At 31.6% G+C, this 23,443-nt stretch overlaps 1 protein-coding gene across 1 annotated transcript; it reads left to right on the forward strand.

The window, feature by feature from the left end:
- Positions 1-2,889: 2,889 nt before the first annotated feature.
- LOC143239067 (uncharacterized) lies at positions 2,890-22,580 on the forward strand. Its single transcript, XM_076479861.1, has 3 exons — positions 2,890-3,302; positions 8,228-8,826; positions 19,859-22,580. The coding sequence occupies exons 2-3, from the start codon at positions 8,276-8,278 to the stop codon at positions 19,956-19,958; spliced, it is 651 nt and encodes a 216-aa protein (XP_076335976.1). The 5' UTR covers positions 2,890-3,302; positions 8,228-8,275; the 3' UTR covers positions 19,959-22,580.
- Positions 22,581-23,443: the final 863 nt, after the last annotated feature.

Here is a 23,443-nt window from a genome sequence, read left to right on the forward strand (position 1 = left end):
TTTCTTTTTCTGGGTTCTTGTTGTTGTTATCCTAATCAAATTTAAGAGGTTTACTATGTAATCGTTTCAATTTTTTGTTGTGCTTAAACACTAAAAACAAAAGCATTTACCAATTCTTTTAAATCTTGTAGTAATATATTTTGTATAAAACTTCTCAAGTCGTTATTATCTGGTACAGTATTTACACAATAAGTTGAAATGAAAGGTAACGCATGTTTGATATTATTAGTATTTGATCCAATTTGTTTCGTTCGTAAAACATGCGACACTTATAATATCGTCTGGGTAAATTTCTAAATTACATAAAAAATATTTTACTTCATAACCACTTGCAATTTTTATCATTCTTTTTCTAAATTTAACGAAATATTTTTATTAATATAAAGAATATTATTATCAGGAAAAGTTAAATAGACATTTGAATCTGTGGCTTTGTGATGAATATTCATCTCTATTCCTCTTGCAAGTTTTATAAAAATACTGCCAAAGAAAGATAAATGATCGTTCTTTAGTGAATGTAATTTCGCTACTAATAGCATTCAATTATTCTTTAATGTGTGCAGATCTATATTTTGTTTGTGGTTAACCTCAGAACTATACAATTGGCCCTTTACGATGTATTCTCGACGGATATCGAAACCCGATTTATTGAGTTATAAGCTTGCAGACTTAACAATGTGCCATGGAAGGGTAGACTTTTTACTGTAAAACAGCCCCAAAGGTAACAAACAATTAGAAACACTCTTGTTACCTGATTAAAGTTTTAGTGAAAAAGAAAATACATAAAACCTCAGAAATCTCACAGAATTCAACAAAAACTGTAGATTCAACATTCTTTAAGAGTTCTTTCCATTTTGTTATTTTTATCACTTTTAAGCTAATAAAAAAATCATTTCTGTTTGTTTTAACATTACCATCCATCTGTTTCTTATAAGTCCGGCCCGGTAGGGCCAGGTGGGTTAAGGCGTTCGAGTCGTAATTTGAAGATCGCAGGTTCGAATCCCCGTCTCACCAAATATGCTCGCCATTTCAGCCGTGGATCGTTATAATGTTACGGTCAATCTCACTATTCGTTGGTAAAAGAGTAGCCCAAGAGTTGGCGGTGGGTGGTGATGACTAGCAGTCTTCCCTATAGTGTTTCACTGCTAAATTAGGGACGGCTAGCTCAGATAGCTTTCGTGTAGCTTTGCGCGAAATTCAAAAAACAAACTCACGTCCTTTTGACTTTCTAATTTTTTCTCATATAGTTCTCTAAATATTCTCTTCTACCAAAAAGGCAAAGTTATTTAATATATAGAATTTATCTCTGTTTACTCCTTTGTCCTTGGTAAGCTAATTAGGTTTGATCTTTCTTCTGTGGTGAGAAAAGCTACCCCAAGATTTCCGATCCCTCAGTTACTAGATATGTTTGTAAATCATTCGGTCTGCTTTGAGTTAGTTTCAAACTGGATTGTCTGCCAAGAGAGGGCTACTAAAATTTTATTTCTTTAGTGACTCACTAGGCTAAAGTTACGAAAATTTATTTAGTATAAATTATTAAACATAGTGACAGTAATCGTTTTTCGTAGCAAAAACAATAATGTCATAAGATTTTGATCGTCCGATGTTGACCTAACAGTGGCCCACATCCACGTGGGTAGTGCATGTAAATAGAAAGATGGAGAAAAAGAGACGGTGGGCCCAGCATAGCTAAGTGTGTTAAGGTGTTCGACTTGTAATCTGAGGGTCGCGGGTTCGAATCCCCGTCAAACGAAACATGTTCGCTCTTTCAGCGGTGGGGACGTTATAAAGAGACGGTCAATCCCACTATTCGTTGGTAAAAGAGTAGCCCAAGAATTGGCGGTGGTGGTGATGACTAGCTGCCTTCCCTCTAGTCTTACACTGCTAAATTAGGGACGGCTAGCGCAGATAGCCCTCGAGTAGCTTTGCGCGAAATTCAAAACAAAAAAAAAACCGAAAGAGACGGTGCTGTATATATAAATATTTTTTTCTTGTTTGTACATTTTTAAATAATTTTAAATAAGTCAGCTTTAAGATATAGTTGATTCAGTGTTTTTGATTCAGCTACCTTTCACATTTTATTCTAGATTGATTTATTTTTGAACATTTTAAATGATTCATCTGTTTAGCTTAAAGAATGTATACCTAAAAAAGCATTTACTGCTTTTTATGAGAGATTTATTATCATCTCTCTGAATCTGATATTTACACGTTACATCAACTATCATCCTCTTTGGACGCAGAAAACAAATTTTTGAAATAAAAAACTAAAATTCTCGTTAGTTTGAAAAAGTTATTGGTTGTTAAACTGATTACGATTTTCAAGTAAACAAGTTTGAATATTTTCACTTTAAAATATTTAATATTTCAGAAATAGAACAGATAATTAAATAATAAGTACAAACAAATATCATATGTGCATTTGCTAAATCCTGCTTCGTAAAATGTTACGGAAATTCGGATTTTTGTGTAAAGAGCAATCACATACATTTCTTATCTTTTATTTATTTGTAGAGATAAATGTGTTTCAATAAGAGCTAAAAGAGATCTACAAATATAAAGAAATAATTTATCTATTATATGTCCTCCTACGAAAGCATTTATTAGGAACTTGGTAGAATAGATAGATAAAATAATTGCTAGAAGTATTTGGAAAATCGAATTATGAAAATAATGTTCAAAAAATACAATCCTTTCATATATTTATAGCATCCATATGGATTTAATAAAGAACAAAGATGAATTTTAGCACATTGTTTTTTACGGTTTCATTCTACCACCGAATGACGTAAACTTGAAGCAATAGAAGTAAACCAGAAAAATCAATATTATTCACGTGACTTCACTTAAGTAGTGAGACAGTTACAGAGAAAGAAGTGAGAAGTTGTAGGCATTATCCACCCAAATCAGGTCGTCTATTGGGAATTCTTTCAATGCTCTCCCTGGAGGTTATTAAAAGAACTATAACTCTGTTTGACAAAGCCTTTTATTATTGTTAGACAACAGTTATCTAGGGAGAGCTTGTACAATTCAGTTGTCAGAATTGTTTGTGCATATGCGCAAACTCGTGTTTCGAAACGCGAGTAGTACGATTATAGAAGCTATATCAAACTTTAATAAGTGAGAGGAGCATCTGGAGATACTTTTGGTAGGATTGGTTTGTCTTGAAAATATAAAACATTGTAGGGTTAAATGTACATGTGTTCAGAAGAAATATATAAGCATTTCCCTTGAAAAATACCGGAGCTGATACGAAGACAGTGACACAGAGAACATTGAAGGAATATCAAATGTGTGAAAAAGTAAGTTTTGCTGGAATGAAACTTTGTCAACAATACCTGTTATGTCATACTAAAAGAGTATTCAATTTAATAATGTTCTTATACACTTCGCTTTAGACGTTAACAATTTATATTATACACATTCTCTTATATAATCCAATTAAACTACAAACTAAAGAAAAGACAAGAGCAATGCCGTCAGAAATTTGTTGTTTTTTTAGAAATGTATAAAACTACAGGGTGCAAAATCGTTTTCACAACATATGATCAAGCTATAGAAAACAAAACATCTAATGATTCAATCTAATCATTTGTATACATTTACCAATAAGATATTTAAATAACTCTTTCTTTACGGTTTCATTCACTTTAATGACAAAACTACGACACTGAAAACATCAGTTTCACCACAGAAGTGATTTTTGTATTTGAACTATGATATTTTAATGATTACTGTTAGTCTTAACTCTAACGTAGATTTAGTAACAGAAAGTGAGTTAGCATTATTACTAAGGACATTTTAGCTTTTGAACAACAAACATGATTATTGTTAGTTCTGTCCCTAATATACTTTGAATGATAGAATAGTAGATGTAAGTCAGTGTTATTCATGAGGCAATTTTGTAACAGTAAAGCCCTACAGTGGCATGAGGGTATTATTGTGGATTTACTTCGCTAAAAACCGAGTTTTAATATCGTGGTGGAAACTGCTCAGATAGCCCATAGTGTAGCTATGTGTTTAACGTTAAACAAACAAACAAAGAAGCAAATAAGGATGAAAATATAAAGAAGATACTGCCATTAAAGTACGATATACAATGGAAATCTTGTTAAAACCTTTCTTTCAAGGTATTTGTTGCAATGAAAGAACTGATATTTAAAAAGTACAATCAGTATTAAATTATTAAGATATAATTAGGAAGTTTTAGAGATTTGACAATGTTAAAAGTTGTATATTAGTCCTAACACGTGTGACTATCGAATAACCAAATGCACAAGAGATAAGAGTATTAATGCTTATTTTACTATATATATAGTAGTATTAACTACATATTTTACCAATAGAAGGACTCTAGTTTGAAGAAATAAAACTAGTAATGTAATATTTATCCCTAACGAAACTATGCTAAATTTTAAACTTTGTTAAATGGTTTATCAAATGATCTTTAGTCAGCTTTTCAATACTTTTGCTCACCTCTGGTAATAATATAGAAAACATTTTTATTCATTTAATCAAAAACTTAACTTGCCTGTTTATTTAAACTAAATTCACTATTAACAATCCACTTTCTATGATTAATATAAATATATTTACTAATATTCATATGATTCATGGTATTTTGAACAATAGATATTTGAAGATTTTGTGTTTATTTTAGATGTATCTGTATATTGATCGTGCACCCTGGTGGCACAGAGGTAAGTCTGAAGGGCTATAGCTCTAAAAAACCGGGTTACGTTACCCATGATGGACATAGCACAAATACCCAATTGTGCAGCTTTGTGTTTAACTAGAGACAAACAATCGATATATAGATGTTTTCGATTTTTTTACAAGTATAAAACATTTGTTATTTATAAGTATGGGAGCAAGTTGATAATGGATTGATTAGAAATAGCTATTAAAGTTTCTAGCTTATGCAGTTCCTTTTATATACAAACGTATGATTAAACGTATTGTGCTCCTAGATGGTGATATAACTCTGCATTTAAATAATCAAGTTTGTTTGGTTATTTATTATTTAAAATCATTTGTGAAGAATTTCCCAATCACAAAATACTATAATATAATATAATATTATTATTTCGTATTTTTTCTTCTGACGATGAATTATGTGCTTACTTTACGTACAAGGTGAATTTATTTCTCATTTTAGAGAAACACATTTTATTATGCATATTTTATCACCTTTTAAAGTGTATTGATTATACTATAATATCAGAAAACGTTAATTGTCTGTTTCTTTGCACTGTAATTATTCATTTTAAGTTTCCTTTCACGAGTTTTGGGCTTTAATGTTATTCACTTACAATGTTTTATGCTTCCTTCCTTAAACTTTACTGGTACTTTTTGGTGGTCTTTCCTAAAACAACACAAGAGAAAATAATCTTATGCAAAAAAATATTTATTTTTAATTATTATTTGAAACGATTTTTACACATAAAATAGTCGAAATTTTCAGTGCAAGAAAATATTTATTTTTAATTATTATTTGAAACGATTTTTACACATAAAATAGTCGAAATTTTCAGTTAAACAACGAACTTACCCAATAATTAACGTATTCGTGTTGATAACGATAGTACACAATAGAAAATTGAAGTTTTACTACGAAAATACTCAGAATATAACTGAAGAATTTTTATGAAAAAAATTACACAATAAATCTTTTCATTTTTGTTTGTTTGTATCTAAGCTACACAATGAGCTATCTATGCTCTGCTCACCATGGCTATTGAAACCCGGTTTCTAGCTCTGTAAATCTGCAGATATATCGCTCTACCAATGAAGATTTTTTTTTAAATAATGCTACATGATAAGAAACTGGAAGTTTTTAATTTTTATGTTTGATACAGAGCCCTTTCCAATAAATCAATACATTTTCAAGAACATTGTTGCATTTTATATAGCTTTTACTAATTATAGAGCTGTATTTAAAACGTTTATACGGTATAGTTCTTTCTCCATCATAAGTCTGACCATCGACTTCAACGAACAGAGGCCATGTTTTACAGGAAAATTAGAAATAATATTGTGCATAAGATCACCAATTTTCATTAAAGTCTGATTATTTTTGAACGAGTTAGAGTAAACAATAGTGTGAAAAATCAGTCCTCATGTAGGGATGATTCGAATTTTTTATGATTTGGTCTTTTACCTTGGCCTTCCAAAACTAATCACTTTTAAATTGGGTCATAGTCAAACTATATACCAAGTTTTATTCACATCCATTGAGCTGATTTTGATCGATATTGCTGACAAACAAGCAGACATACACACAAGAGTGAAAACACAATCTCTGTCACTTTCGATAGCGGTAGTAATAAGTTTGAATATCCCTTTATGTGAGAAATATTCACAGAAATTTTACATTGATAATCAGACACCTCTAAGATTGAAAGATAAAAAGAAAGTCAGGGTATCACGATGTCACGGCCTAGTCAATCACCGGCTACGAATCTCATTAAACACGTGTGAACTAATTTCAAACCATCCCTGCAAAAGCTACACAAGAAATGTACTTCTGGAGCTCGTTAAATGCAAATTTTGTGTTAGGATCTGGCCTCAAATGCCGCTGATTTCGTTCATATAATGTGCAAAAGAGGGTGAACCATAAAATTTTACCATACTCCTATTTTGCTATAGAATAAACTGATATTACTATATATGGATTACAGGTGTATTTTTGGATTAAATGTTTATATACTGATTATTTATACAATATGCACAATAGTGAAAAGAAAGTGACTTTTCACGTCAGAAGATACTTGGTTATTATGACTTACTCCTTTCTCATTTTTTCCGATAAATATAAAAAATTTCATTTATTTATTGAACGAATCTTGCAAGAGGAAAATTTGACGTATTGAAACCTATTCATAATCATCTAAAGAAGATCCCAAATATTTAGTATGAGATATTGCTTCTTTTTAGTAGACTTTACAATATAGAACAAGAAGCTAAATTCATTGTTTATTTGAATATTTAGTGTTTTTTAGAAAAAAAATTCTAATTAAGTAAAACGTGAAAAGTACCTGAATATTTCTTTTATTATTCAAGTTTACAAAATAAAATATGGTCACCAACTTTCAGATTTTAAGCCATAATTTTGTTCTAACGGAAACTAGATCTTCAGTTAATCTCAGTAATTAAAGTAAAGCACAACTTTGTCAAGATTTTGGTAAATTTGATTTCTTGTTTGACTTAATGTAATTATGGATAGGTAATCTGCTAATCTGTCTTCTAATTTATAATAATTTGTTGACATATACAGTTTTTCGAGCATAATTACACAACTGATTAAAATTATACTGTAACATGAGACCTTAAAATTTACCAACTGATAATAAGAGTGGTATTGTTTGTTTTTTCTTTTAACTGAAATATGATACAAAAAAGACAACGTAGACAATGGCTTTGACCAGTATTAGTACAATCATAAAATACAAAGTAGTGGTCAATGTAATGAATATATTTATAGATTTCGTTTACTTTTGTGGCTTTCTATAAAATAAAACCTTGAATGTTATAGACAGTGTTTTTGAACTACTCCGTGCCTGAGCTACTTAAAATTTTCTATAATTTTATTCATTTTGCTCTTTCAAAAATGTTCGCTGCAAAGAAAATGCATAAGAGTAGTTTCTATAGACTTAGTTAATTATACTAGAGGTTCACTTACAACGTAAGTTCCATTTCGATACAAAAATCTTATCAGAACCCAAAAATATCTAATCTAATATTGTAACTTGCTCTAACAAAATCAATTACTAAACATTAAAATTGAATATTTTCTTTAATGTCAAACAAAAATGTTTCACAATTAATTCAGAAAGTTTACCAAAACACGAATTTTTGCGCTGACTTAATTTCATAAATACGTTAAAGGTATTTAGAATAACAGTGTGAGACGACTATTGTTTTATGTCATTAGAAATATTAATGGTGTCAATCACCAAGAAAGTAAAATTTTCATAGGAATTAAATATTTTATATTCCATTCATTCGGATTTTTAAAAGGTGTAAAAGTTAATAAACTTTTTTTTTAAATGTTACTTGTTAATTGACTTAAGAAAAGTTTCTTTTCTTAAAACTCTAAACATGTTTTATGTAAATTAGATTATATGTAAAACATCAATTAGAATCTCTTTAGAATACGAATTATGAGTCAGTGACAAATTAAAGTTTACAAACAATAGCAGGAGGCTTACATTTTATTTTGTTTTAGTTATTTTTTACAGATTCGTTTCTTCTTCCCTATTTTATTTAAACGAATATGAGTGGCGAATCAGCACAGGAGTTTCAAAAATCAAACGGATCTCCTAAACCACCTTGTAAAGGATATGGTAAAACTCAGAAGAAATACTTTTGCAGAATAATACTCTTCAGGGCATGGGTAGTGACTGCAATATTTTTATTTGCTACAGGAATGGTTTTACTCATTTTCGGAGCAATTTACTGGAAGAAAAGTATAGGTATGTTTCTAGGTGGCGCTTTCTGTCTAGTTTTAGCGGTGCCTGTCACGGCATTTTATCTCTGGTGCACTTATTGTTATGGTGACAGTCAAGAAATCCCACAGCACATGGAAAGCGGACAGCTATCAATTGAAAAAGATATATCAACTCTTGAATCTCCTGGTTTTTACAAGCAGAACTTCACAGAAACAAAGACAGATGTCCCTGTGGAACCGCTTGTTGCCATGACGTCCATCATGTCATCTTCAAATTCTGATGAAAATGAACAATGTTTTAGAGATACGAGCACTTCACGTGAGCCAGAAAGCAATAAAAGTAGCGCTACTTCAACTCCTGACATTTTAACTCGAAGGTGAGTTCGAGAGGATTTCCTTTTATAAATATATTGCAAAACAGAAAACTAAGTATTTTTTCATGGCTCAGAAAACGTCTCCAACCACAAAATATAATTCCCTCTTCTCTCTATAGTCTCTTCCAGAGCTCAGGTGAAGTATTAAACAAACAACAAAAAATCCACTATTTTCAAGCTTATCTCAGACCCGTCAAGCGTTAGGTGAAACTTTTCAAAACAAAACTTCTTTTAATCCCTAAATCACTTCAGCAATCACGACAGCAATCAGATCTTTACCATTGTGGTTAACATAATAGCTAACATCCATCACCACTTGTCCCCTTCTTCTCATCCTTCGTCATAACTAAGGTAAGGTCTTCAATACCAACAATCATTTGTTCCCTCCTTCTCATCTTTCGTCATGACTAAGGTAAGGTATTTATTATCAACCATCTTTTGTTCCTTCCATCTTATCCTTCATCATGATTGATGTACAGTCTTAAAATATCATACATCATTTTTTTTCTTTCTTCCCATCTCTCCCGTCATTATCAAAGTAGCGGCTTACTGATTTTTCTCTAAGAACAAAATCAATACATTAACAACTTTAATAAAGCTTTTGAAACGTTAGTGCTAACCAATTCATGGTAACTTTATAAAAGAGTCATAGAATAATTGTATATTTTTATATATCCTGGTTCAAAATTACACTTTTAAATGTACAATAAAATAATCTACAGCGATAAAAAGTAAATACTATAACTATTCCTATAAAGAAATGAAATATTGATCTATCTGTATGTAACTGTAACTGTTATTCGCTTGATTTTTAATTATTTATTTACGTTTTTAACCTTTTGATACTATTAATGTTTTATAATATAAGTTGTAATACATCTTTTTTTCATAACAGAAGATAAGTGAACACAATATATAATAATGTTTATTACATTTGTATTTTATGTAGCTTACATGTAGTTACGAAAATATTTTCTCACTTCTTTAAAATTTTATTTTCCTCAAAATTCGTACAAGCTTTATTTCAATTCCTTACAGTTATTTTGTTCAACCGCGATTTATATCGTAATTTGTTTACTGATAAAAGATGTATAATTTAAGCCACATTCAAACTTTCTACTCGTTTTAGCTTTTGCTTAGCAAACACAAAAACAACCAAATACAACATATTCTAATTTTATCACTAGGTTTTTCATTCCTACAATACATTATAATAACTTATTTGTATGAAATATGAAAAGAAAACAGCTCAAATATTGAAATTAATTGTGACTTTGAAAAATCAATACTTCGACGTTAGTTACATAAATGTGTAATACGTAATACACGGCCATCTTCGGAATTTTGAATCTGCTTAATCTAATACTAACTTTAATGTTATTGATTCAGAGGTTGATCTTTGAACAACGGTCTATGTACTATAGTTTTATATATGGTTTATTCGATAATTTTAGGATTTTCAGAATTTCTAAATATACGCTTTAAACACCTACATCACTTAATACAGAACATTTGTAAAGGTTCTTGATAATTATAGAATGTTTTCCAAAACGAATACTTTTGGAAAATAAATGTATTGTTTTAATGAAGAAGAAGAAAAAAACAGTGATACTGATATGTTTGAGAGGCTACAGGAGTAGTGTTTTTGTTCAGCCCCCGCTGGCAGAGCGGTATGTTTCCAGACATATAAGTCTAGAAACCGGGTTTCAGTACCAATGGTAGACAGAGTATAAATAGCCTATCCTGTAGCTATGTGCCTAACTACAAATAAACAAAAGTTTTCGTTTAATAACTTATATTATATCACATTTTTACTTTTATTGTTTTAAAACGAGTATTTTTTTAATTTTTCTTCTGGGAAAGTTTTCATTGCAATAATTGTTCGTAGTTAACCACAAAGTTGCCGAATGAGTATTCTGTGCTATGCCCAATATCACTATTGAAACCGAATCTTTAACTTTATAAGTCCGCAGAATAACCACTGAGAAATTACAGGGCTTTACTGTTGCGAAATTACCCCACAAGTAGCGCTGACTCATATCTATTGTTCTACCATTCGAAGTATGTTAGAAGCAAGACTGAAAATAATCATGCTTTCATGTTTGTTGTTCAAAAGCTGAAAGTTCCTTACTAGTAATGCTAATTCACTTACTTTTCCTCTTCTGTTGCTAAATCTACGTTAGACCTAAGGTTAACAGTAACCATTAAAATATCATTGTTCAAATACAAAAATTACTCTTGTGATAATACTGATGTTTTCAGTTTCGTAGTTTTGTCATTAAAGTGAATGAAACCGTAAAAAAGAGTTATTGTGTTATCTTACTGATAAACATATTTGACTAATAAAATGAACAGATCTAATGACTATTAAATCCAAGAATAACACATTTAAGTATTGAAAATTATTGTACGCCCATATAAGATGTTCTGGTCTTACTTAATTCCAAGCAAAGATGTATGACTTGACTGGTATTAGCATCTACACTATTTGTTTATTCTGTAGAACTAAGTATTACAACTGTAATTTCTAACTGTTTTTTCTTCAATTCATCGAAATAAAAATTACTGTTTTATTCGAACCATTTTATATTTTGAAATTATAGGTTATTTCCTTTAAAAAAGGTTTTAATAGATCCCAATCTTAACAGCTTTTATTTGCAGTTAAGCCTAGATGTTGAAATAACCAACTCAACAGTTAAGAAAGAAATGAACGTTTCTCAGATATGTCTTGAATTTTACGTGATTTGATAACCAAATCAAATATATTTGTGTTTACTAGCTACAGGCTCAGAGCTAAGTGTTCGTTGCCCCTCCAATTAGTTCAGTTTGTCTTTTTGTTTTTCTATTCGTTTTTGCTTTTATTTTTTTTAGCTTAAACAAATATGTTCGCAAAGATTTATAGCAAATTAAACAACAAATGTGTCTAACTGGGCCTTCTCGTCTGTCTCTTAAGGAAGTTCGCACTAACCAATGTAAAGAGAGAGTTTCTTAATTTTGGTATGATTTAAAATTATGACATTAACGTCTCCTGGAAGATGAAAATATCTGTAAAACCGTCAAATGTTAAGGTTGCAAAATACGTAATTAAATAATGTATTTGAACAAAGAATGTACAAGACATGGTAAATAATAATTCATTAAACTTGCCACGTCGATTATCTTGAAACAGAATACACATTACCAAGAAAATCATAAACTGTAAGATCTTGAAAGACTAGGTCATGGAATATTAATTGCAATAAGTGATTTTACTTGATTTAGTTGCCACTCGTTGTCAATTTGCTTACATTATAATAAGTGAACACGTAAAAGGTTCACAGAAAGATGACCTAAACTTAGGTGGCGTTTTTTTTTTGTACCAAAGTACCTGAGTCCATGCATTTATTTAATTTATTTTCTATTTATTATTTCTTCTATGTTTCCTCTTCACCACTAGTTTTACTGAATCTCAAGTCATAGTTTAAGATTGCTTGAAAACAACTGGAGTTTAATTTGTTTCGTTAAATAATGCACTTGATAGATCCGGGTCATTTTTTATTTTCTAAACCAAACAATAAACTGGTCGAATATAAATCAATTTTTAAATTCATATTTGGAATATATATAAAATGTAAGTAAGTTATTACGTTTATATGAACAATCCTATGGACGAGAATCATTTGTTCAAAAAGTGAACACCGTAAAATACAACCCATAATGCAACAGTACGGTTGCCTGCACGTGCTTGAAAGTGACGGATAAAAGAAAATGAGTTTAACTTTTTTTTTATTTCATTCTAGTTTTTCTAACTAGCTGATAGGCAAGTAAAGAGTTACATTTTATGTTCGACCATGAGATTGAACAGATAACAGAATAGAGATGTATAGATGTTCTCAATAGACACAATGTTAAAACTTCAACATAACTTTACAGAACGCTCTGAAAGCTTGCTTAAATATGTGAAATTGATTATGACATGATACGTCAGGCAACTGCTTAAACGCTTTAAATACAAAAATTTTGTTTGCAAATTAAGCACAAAGCTACACAATGAACTATCTGTAATCTAGCCTCCACAGGTATCGAAACGTGGTTTTCGGTGTTGTAAATCCGCATACTTACCACTGTGCCACTGGAGGGTAGATAAGTACAACAAATAATTATGTTTTACAAATTTGTTTGAGTTTGTTATTTTAAACATTTAATTAATAGGTGCTACTGCAGCATGTATTTTCAACAGAAAAAAAAATGGATTCACACAAATAATTTTGTTCTTCTTTTAGTTTGTTTTTAGCATTTTGAGGTAAATTTTACCTAAAAATAACATCTGTAAATTTAAAGGATATATAGTTATATATATACATAATTCACAATATTTTACTTAGAATTCTGAAGAAAGTGTTTGAAATTTTTTGTACTTTTAAAATAAATACTAGGTCTTAGAAGTCACGGTTTAAATGCTGAAAGCGAGCGAAGCATTGAAAACCAACTGGTCTACTATTTGTGAGCAAAATCCATTTCAAGTTCTAAATACGATTAGAAAATGAGAGATAAAAGCTTTTCTGAAGCGCTATAAATGCAGCATACAGTTTGAAAGCCCAAAGCTCAAGTAGCATTGGAAATCAATAGGCTACATAGATCTGCTAAGAGTCAAGCAAACTGCATGTTTTTGTCATATTCTTAATTTGTTCGTTTCGGATTATAATTAAAAATGCTTAAAAATAACATTTGAAATCAACCATTTGTTTCCTACAAGTCGTCGCCGAAGATCTCTTACGTAATGTCAAACTCGTAACTATGACTGAGTTATTCTTTTTTAGTTAAGCATTGAATTAAACAATAGGTTATCTGTGCTCTTTCCACTACAAGTACGAGTGTCGCAGACATACCGCTGTGCAACTGTAGAAGGTGGTACTCAAATAAACTGAAAGACAAAAATATTCTAAAAGGTTGTTTATATATGAACGTAATTCGGAATTGTGAAATTTCCGGTTTTGTGCCGAAACCTCACAAAATGAAGCGGTTTCCTTAATTTTTAGCACAAAACGTGAACGTTATTTAATATAAAAATGCATTAAATTTTAGGGCTAGCTTTGTAATATTTACACTGTTATGTATGGAATAGTTAAGACATAATAGCTGTATTTACAAAACGTTCAGACTCACAGAACAAAACACACCAGTAATTCGCATACCCGATACCAGAATACTATAAACTCTGGATATAAAACACTTCAGTGTTTCCCTTCAGTGTTAGGCAGCGTTTGTTGAAGCTATTCTGTTCAAGGCGGATGAGCGATTGTTTGTTTTTGTTGTTTGAATTTTGCGCAAAGCTACTCGAGGCCTATCTGCGCTAGCCGTCCCTAATTTAGCAGTGTAAGACTAGAGGGAAGTAAGATAGTCATCACCACCCACCGCCAACTCTTGAGCTACTCTTTTATCAACGAATAGTGGGATTGACCGTCACATTATAACGCTCCCATGGCTGAAAGGGCGAGCATGTTTGGTGCGACGGGGATTCAAACCCGCGACGCAGATGAGCGAACGATTGAACTTGCAATCCGCGTGACACTTGATGACAAATGTTAGCTATATGTAGTTTTAATCAAATGATTTGCTGTGGAAATATTAAATATACTCTTCAAAAAAAAGAAACGCAAAAGGGATATTTTTTTTATTTTAACGAGAAATAACGTTACAAGCTCAGAGTATGTGATGTTACACGTGTTAAGGCACTGATTTTCAGACCAAAATGACAACAAAAGTTGTGCACTTTGAAAACGGAGGAAAACAACGGATTTTTCGCCAAAACGCATTCGTGTCCAATAAATTTGTTTGAGAGATCTGCATGTTCTGCAAGTGCAACATATGCAAAATCCCTATAAAAGTGACGGGTTCTCGGTTTCCATAGCTCAGTGTTAAGCCACCGACACGCAATACAGTTACGCCAAGACTGACTGAAGCACAACGCAACAACGCCATTGGTCGCTTGGAAGCAGGCGAATCTCGATCAGATGTTGCCAGAGCTGTGAATGTTCACCCAAGCACCATCACAAGGCTATGGAATCGTCACCAACAACATGGATCAACTCGTGACCGTCCACGATCTGGCAGATCTCGTGTGACCGCGCCTGCACAAGATCGCTACATCCGGTTACGTCACTTTTTGGGATAGGACCACCACTGCGACGTCTACTGCCTCAACCATACCAAAGCTGCGTAGGATTTCCGATCAGACCGTACGCAACCGTCGACAAGATTCTTAGGCCCCATGTGCAACCCATCATGGTGAACGTTAACGACGTTTTTCAACATGACAACGCCCGTCCTCACACAGACCGACTCACCATTGTCTTCTTGAGACATCACAACATCAACGTTCTTCCCTGGCCCTCCAGATCACCAGATTTAAACCCCATAGAACATCTTTGGGACGAGTTGGCCGACGTCTGCGACGGCGACAACCTCAACCGCAGACTCTACCTCAGCTTGCAGCAGCTTTGCAGGCTGAGTGGACAGCCATTCCACAGGATGTGATTCGTCATCTCATCGCTTTAATGGGCAGGAGATGCCAAGCAGTTATTGATGCTCACGGGGGGCATACTCGTTATTGACGTTGAGTGACGTTAAACTTCAACTAGTGAGCGTGGACTTCACCTTTGCAGACTTTGGACGTTCAGCAGTGAATGTGCAAAGTTTCACACATGTCATACAGAACTACCCGGAATAAACTTGTTAACAATTTGTCTCAAATTTTGCCTTTTGCGTTTCTCTTTTTGAAGAGTATATTAGTTTCCAGTATATATTTAGTTTTAGACAACATATAGCATTAACTCAGTATATTACCAAAATTATGCCTATATTAATTAATAACCTAACATCCACCTGCAACAGCCCGTACAATCCCTTACTCTTTTATACTCTCATACCTAAGACATGTGTCCGGCAACAGTCACATTCCAACTCTCCTTTTCTTAACCTGAAGATTACCTAGGAAGGTCAAAACGTTGTTTTCTACTTATCGATAAAAGTGTCAATACCCATACCAGCCGTTCTGAGATACACGTCTCTATATATGTTACATTTTATTAATAAAGTGACTTCACACTTTCTGATTAAATACGAAAATGTCTATTTTCTTTTCGATGAAAAAGACTGAATAACCTCTATTATCGTTTAAGTTGAATTATTGGAATATTTCTGTTATGCTGTTCTTGCTAGAGAAGCTACATAGTGTGTCATTTACTCGTGATCAAACTTTTGTGTACATTTTTCTGTGTGATGACCTTATTGAACTCCTATATACGCTTAAAAATGTTACGTAAATAAACTAAAAAGGTTTAGGATATGACATTTCGGTTAACTGCTTAAACGCAGTAAATACTGAGATGTAATATATCACTGTTAGCTTACACTCAGTAAGAGTAAATGTCTCTTGGGTTTTCAAAACGGCATTGTTTTCAAACACAGTTTCTATACTAACTGTTTCAACTACTAATTGTAAGTTTTCACCCATAACATTAATCAAAACCAATACCCCTGCCAATTGGAAAATCATGGCTGCCAAATGCTGAAGACTGGTTAAAGAGAGGGCTCATTGTACAGACTTGTAAAATTTAACAGATGCTAGATTAAGTCCCATTTGACCAAGCCCACGAAGTAGGAAAGAAAGTGCTATACGGCCACTGAGACAAATCTTAAAGTAACTTTATTTACATACAAACAGAATAACATGTCTTCAGATATGAGTAGACTATAGACGTTGATAGGTTGATTTTCCCCCTTTTACTCAAGAAAATATAAAATATGAATAAAATCACTTGATATACTTAATCTTGATTATTTTGTTGTATTGAAGATAAAATAATGATGTTGTCGTGAATCTGGATTTTGTGATTTATTAAGAGGAGCAAGTGTGCATGAACATTTTGATTGATTATCTCCATTATAAAATCATATATTTCCATCCTAATGAACAAGAGTTTTTTTCAGAATAATAAAGCAATGCCCCGCAACATAATACCTGAAAGTGGTTTGAAGGGCTTCACAGTAACTTTAATAATTTTATTTGACAAATGAAACTATCAGATCTTAATGCAAATAAGCTTTAAGGAACATATTGCAATGGACTTCAAAACAACAAGACCCCTTTCCTTATTTTTGGAGTCCATAATACGCCGAATCCAGACTATTATGTTCGTGAAAAGCGATTCAGCTCAGCTTTGTTTGGTTTTGAGAAAGCGGTTAACCAATGTACGTTAACATAACTTATTAAAACAGGTTTTTACTACAAACAGTTTAGTACACTAAGATTATAACACTTGATTTCTATTATCACGATAATATAATCTTTATTGACCTCAGTTAAACGTTAATTTCGTTATTCAGCACTTAGGGTAAGATCATATTCATCCGATTATTAATGCTTAACCTCTATCTATTATTTACTAGCATAAGATTATAGTAGCTATAATTAATGACAAGTTTTTATTCATCTGCCTAGCATTAAGTATCTATTTGTATTATGCTTAATTCAAACTAATATCGTTAAGCTTCTCGTGAGTTCGCATTGACATAAGACATGAAGTATTCTTACTTTTATTTGAATATTGTAGTAGAAAAAATTAAAGTATTTGTATTTGAGCTCAATGGCATAGAAGTAGTATTATCTGAATGATTTAGAGAATACTTAATATTATAAGAGAAAATGTGGGATTTTGTACACATCAAATTTATAGTGTCATTTGTAAATCTGCAGCACGCTAATTTCTACTTTAGTACGGGGAAATAACGTGATATAATATAAAACTTTCCTACTATATCTCTACTGGTCAAATGCCACCTGAATGTTTCAGCATCCTCTGCCACAGTTGAACGTTTGTTTAGCACCGGACACAAAAACCCAGACTTGATAGCTGTTGCCTCATTGACAAGGGATCTGAGAGACTAATATTTCCAAAGAACAAACACAGATATAATATCTGTATGTCTCGTTTAAGAATATATTATTTATTCTAACACTATTTATTTCAGTTTCTAACAAGGTTGTTTCATGAAATAAAAACATTGAAATCTTATCGTATGCTATTTTATCATTACTGTACATTTCCTGAGAATGAATTCGTGAATACATTTCTACGTATTCGTGTTCATATTTGATCACTTAGCAGCTTTCCTGTATTCGTAAAGAATATTAAATAATTGTATCTGAGTTCAATTACTGAACATCAGTAATCGCTCCATCACTAACTGACATAAAATGATTTGTTTTTATTTTTGTTCACTACGAACTTCAGAATGAGTGCCCATTTTTATCACATTAAACCTCTTGCAATTATTTTACACCCAGACTGTGAGTGTTGATTTTTCAATCTGTTTTTCATATATTTCGTTGACATATTCAACATTTTCCTGTTAGTCTAGAACGAAATATTTGCAGTTTAAATTATATACAAACGTTTAGAATCGTTAAGTTTATTAAATGTAAGGGATATTTTAATCAGTTCTAATTTATATTCTTGAATAATGTATCACCTTCGTTTCATGAACCACTCAGAGGGAGGTAGGGTGCTTATATGATTTTAAACCCTCTTCTTTCTTAAAACAGAAAGAAATATATTACTGCAATCAATAAAACATTTGCCGAAAACATGTTACATGAAGATGTTACATAAAAGTGCTACTTTGAAGACGTACATCACGAACTACCCATACATAATGTTCTATTTGAAGATCATGTAATACAAGCATAGTATAACAAATCATGTAATGCAAGCATAATATAATACATTATGTAATACAAGCATAATGTAACTATATTCTTGTTGAAAAATATAGCTGATACTGACTTATAACGACTGTTCGTAATATTTTTACTTTCGTATTTTTTACTATCAGTTTTATGTCATCTTAATAGTTGCTATTAAAATATAAAAAAAATGATAACGTAACAAAGGCAAGGGAATAATTTTATTATGTACAGGGGAAAATGTTTGGTCTAATAAAGTAAAATTTGATCCTTTCTAGCTTAATATTTTATTTTAGCAAATGTAATATTTATTTTTTTATTTTCTTTGTTCAGATATGTTTTTCGTATTTTTTTTAAATCTTCATAAAATTTCGATTTAAAAAAATACCGAAAATTGTCTTCAAGCAATAACTAAATCTGAAACGTTATATACTGTCTATTTAGTTTTTCTAACTGACTTGTTTTCAGTCAAATATTTCACTGGCGAAGTAATCTAATGGAGTACTTATAAAGTACTCTTGCTTAATTTAGTTAATGGTAGAAGAAAAAAGTTAAACAAACAAAGTCCTTTTTAACTTATTTAAAATAACATTTGTTGAATTATACATTACTTGATTTACTTGAATGGTCGCTTAAATCAAATACTGAAAAACATTTTATTTCTGTAAACTGGTTACCTTAAAGCCTTATCATTCTCTTTCGAAAAGTAAAGAAAGAAAGGTATATTTTAAGGAAATGTTGTTTTTGTTATTTTTCTTTATCGAGTATCGATATTTTATAATATTACAACGAAATCTTTATTAAATTCAAAGTTCTCTATTTTTCATTTTAGATTTTTTATATAGTGTACATCGTAAGTTAATAAGTAATTTGTAAATTATTATTATTTTTATGTATCTAAAATCATAAAAAGAAATGGAAGTGTGGAAGTAAAGTTTTATTTTGATGTAGAGTTAATCTTAAAAAGGAAAAGAGAAAACAAATGATTTGATTAAAAACACAGTGGAAAGGTAACTCAATAAGAATACATTTAGAAAAGCTCTGTATTTTTGTTTTCTTACTATTAAACTCATTAACATTTGGTAATGTATCATATATTTGCTTATATGAAGAAAGATATAATGTTCCAAACGTCATATATATATGTGTGTGTGTGTGTCTGTGTGCGTGTGTTTTTAAGTGGTAGTGATACTAAGTAGATTCATGGTTTCAGTAAAACCCCGGCTCGATATAACACATAAAAGGATCAGTAAAGATATAGTAATTTTATATAAATATGACACTAATTTTCTGTGTTTTTTATTTCAGGTTTCTGTTGAGTAAGGTTAATTTTGCACCGTTGGCCAGTGTCGAAACTCTTACTCCGTCTTTGAGGTCATCATTTGCAAGCATAAGCACCGCCATCTAGTGTGTAACAAACAAACCCTTCGTTACTTTTACTCCTCGTCTAAATTATTTTGTAAAAGTATTATTGTTGTGTTTATCGATAGAATGGTAATTATATCTGTTGTGGTTTACATATGATGATGAAGTTAAGGAAGTTACGTTTAAGTCCAGGCAAATACGACTAAACAACAACCTCATGGTATCTGAGCATTATGCTTGAGGACTTAAAAAACTAAAACTAGGGGTTTGATCCCTACTGTGGACGGCTCAGATGGCTTACCGTGCATATTCGAGTTTAATAATAAAGACACAACAGTTGTCGAAACTTATGTATACTTAATCACCTCTATTTACCTTCACAGTATGCAGTGCTGTAATATTTATTTCTTTTTATTCGAAAAGAACTATTTCAAGGAACCATTTTGAAGGAGAAGATTAGCTCGAAATACAGGCTGAAGAATAATCATTGAGCGTCCTCTTTGTTAACCTGAAGAAATATTACTCTATAAATAAGGTAATAACTTATTCAAACATATTGTTCACCCTTTTTACAAAACCGTACCCGTAATTGTTAATTCTAATTAAAACAAGTCATATAAAAAGAAAGTTTAAAAGTATAATTTAATGGTAAAATATAGCAACTACCTTTCAAATAGAGGAGTGATGGTTTTGTAACATTATAGATTGGTGTGTTCTCTTGTCTTAATATCACCAAAGTTATGGAAAGTTTAACAAAATGATACGATATATAATTTGCTTTAGCTATCTCTTTATTGTGGTGATATTTTTAGTTTTGCAAAGTATTTTCTTGTAACTTAATATTATTATTACACTTTTATGGGATTACATTGTACACTGTTAAATGTTTCGCTACTATTTGGTAGTTAAATGATAAAAATACACATATGTGATGTGTTAAAACTATACTGCTCGTACGTAGACTGGATTTCAAGTAGCGTGCACTGTCCAAATACGATAGTTTTATATTTAAATGATAGAATGTATGATATGGTATGGCTATTTAAGAATATTCTTAATATTATATCTTATCACAAGGAGAACATGTTTTAACATCATCTGGCCATTATATGACAGATAGAGAACAAGGATTCACAACTTCATATATATTACATATAATATAGTATATAAAACATTGTACAAATTAAATTCATTACTTGCTAGAAATTAATTAATAGATCTCAGTATGTAGTTTTGAACGAAATATAAATTGTTTTATCCCTTAATTAGATCGAGTTCGATTTAAACAAAGCCGTTTATCTCTAATATATGATTTTTATGTTGGATTGATACAACAGGTTAGCTGTGAGACTCAACCTCTTATTGTTGTTTTAAGCTACATAATGGACTGTCTGCTTTCTGTGTATAGTGGATCATCGAACCTCAGAATGTGCACTGTAAGCTCGTAAACTTACCTTTGACACACTGAGAGATGAGACTTGAAATATGCCTAGTTCATTGTTCAATAAATTCGTTTCATTTGGGCCAAGGGTTGCTTAGAGGTTAATGGGCTAGATTATGTACCTGCGTGTCCATTGTTTTTATCTCGTTACCACATGAACATACACATAAATATCGCGTTCCGCGCTTTCAGACCGTGGGTACGTGATAAGTTTGTCTTTCAAATTCTAGTATGTGTTTATGTAAATGTAACCCAAGAATTTACAGTGGGTGGTGTTGATTAAGTGTCATTTCTCCAAACAATTAGATCGAGACTAGGGACGACTAGCACAGACAGCCCTTGAATAACTTTGCATAAATGGAAACAAAAACAGACATAAAATCATCCTATTAGAATTTTAATTTTAGTATTGTTTTATTATATTTAAAAATATATGTGTACGGATTAACGTACGGTTTAATCAGTGAGATAGACTTCAGTTTGCTATCGCCGAACGAAACTGTTTATCGGTTTCAAATAAAGCCAAGGCTTAACTTCATTTTAGCGGACAAAACCGATTAGCGATACGACTTGAGATATATAAACAATTTAATTTCAGAAGTGCAAGTAGTTTACGTCAACATTTTATATCATATCATTAGAGAAACTGGCTTGCTGTTAGACTTAATCTATACTTAGCCTGACACGATTCGTTTGATTTCAGTAAATGTAAATATTTTATAATTGATTTACATTTGGCTAGTTTAAATAAACGAAACGAATTAGTGGTAAGAGATGGACGTTACCACGTACAAGTAGTTATCTGTGTGGCTTAAATTATATGACGTATACCTCATATATCAAGTAAATGTAAATAGTTAGCAGTAGGATTTCATTGCTGTTACGACTGGTTTTTAGAAGTTGAATAATACATGGTTATTATTTCCAAAATTTTCTCGAATCAAAATATTTAAATCAAATAACCATTATTAAACTATTCAGTGATATTTTAAAATATTTTTATTGCCTAATTATTTATGTTTAATGACTGATATGATAACGTATGTTCTTATTCGTTAAAAACGCTCATGTACGAACAAATACCTAAACTTTATAGAAATACTTTTGTATGTCAGTAAATCTGTATTTTTGTGCAAAGTTCTTTCTGTAAACATAGCTTTGTATGATAAACCCTATTTACAGTCTATCCATACATAATTTTCGTATGATGAAAATAATAAAATCATGTGCATTGAACTGACTTCCGTGTGACTTGCTACGTAATAGATAATTTTGTAATGATGTCCTGATGCTGTAGACTTCGCGATCGAATATACTAAGTAACATAAATCATGTGGAAAAATCAAATAAAACAAAGTATGCCAAATAAGTTGCAGCCTTCAAGCAACCTCTTATAAAAATTCATACATGCTGACTAGATCCTACCACAGTAGGTTCTGAAGTATATATAACATTTTAAGCAAGTTTGATATTGACTGGTTTGTATCAAAACTGATTGCGAAACATACAATGTTTTGACAGTCTTCATACCAGCGAAAACATGCAAAAACTGATCAAGTGGTGTGCAACTTTTAAAGTAGTTTTGGTGCTGGTTATATTATACGAAATCTGATTATGTGGTATACCACTTTTTGAGAGTCTTTGTATTGGCTGTATCGTACTAAAACTGATTATGTAGTAGCCTGGCATGGCTAAGCGCGTAAGGCGTGCGACTCGTAATCCGAGGGTCGCGGGTTCGCGCCCGCGTCGTGCTAAAGATGCTCGCCCTCCCAACCGTGGGGGTGTATAATGTGACGGTCAATCCCACTAGTCGTTGGTAAAAGAGTAGCCCAAGAGTTGGCGGTGGGTGGTGATGACTAGCTGCCTTCCCTCTAGTCTTACACTGCTAAATTAGGGACGGCTAGCACAGATAGCCCTCGAGTAGCTTTGTGCGAAATTCCAAAAACAAAGAGTATTTACGTTTTTGACAAAGTATTCATAGTGGCTGGATCATATTAAAACTGATTGCGATGTATACATCTTAACGAACTCTTTATACTGAGTGTATTGTACTAAAGATGTTTAGGTAGTTAACAACATTATGAGCT

The sequence above is a fragment of the Tachypleus tridentatus genome, chromosome 13 (genome assembly GCF_004210375.1).
Source record: "Tachypleus tridentatus isolate NWPU-2018 chromosome 13, ASM421037v1, whole genome shotgun sequence".
NCBI lineage: Eukaryota > Metazoa > Arthropoda > Merostomata > Xiphosura > Limulidae > Tachypleus > Tachypleus tridentatus.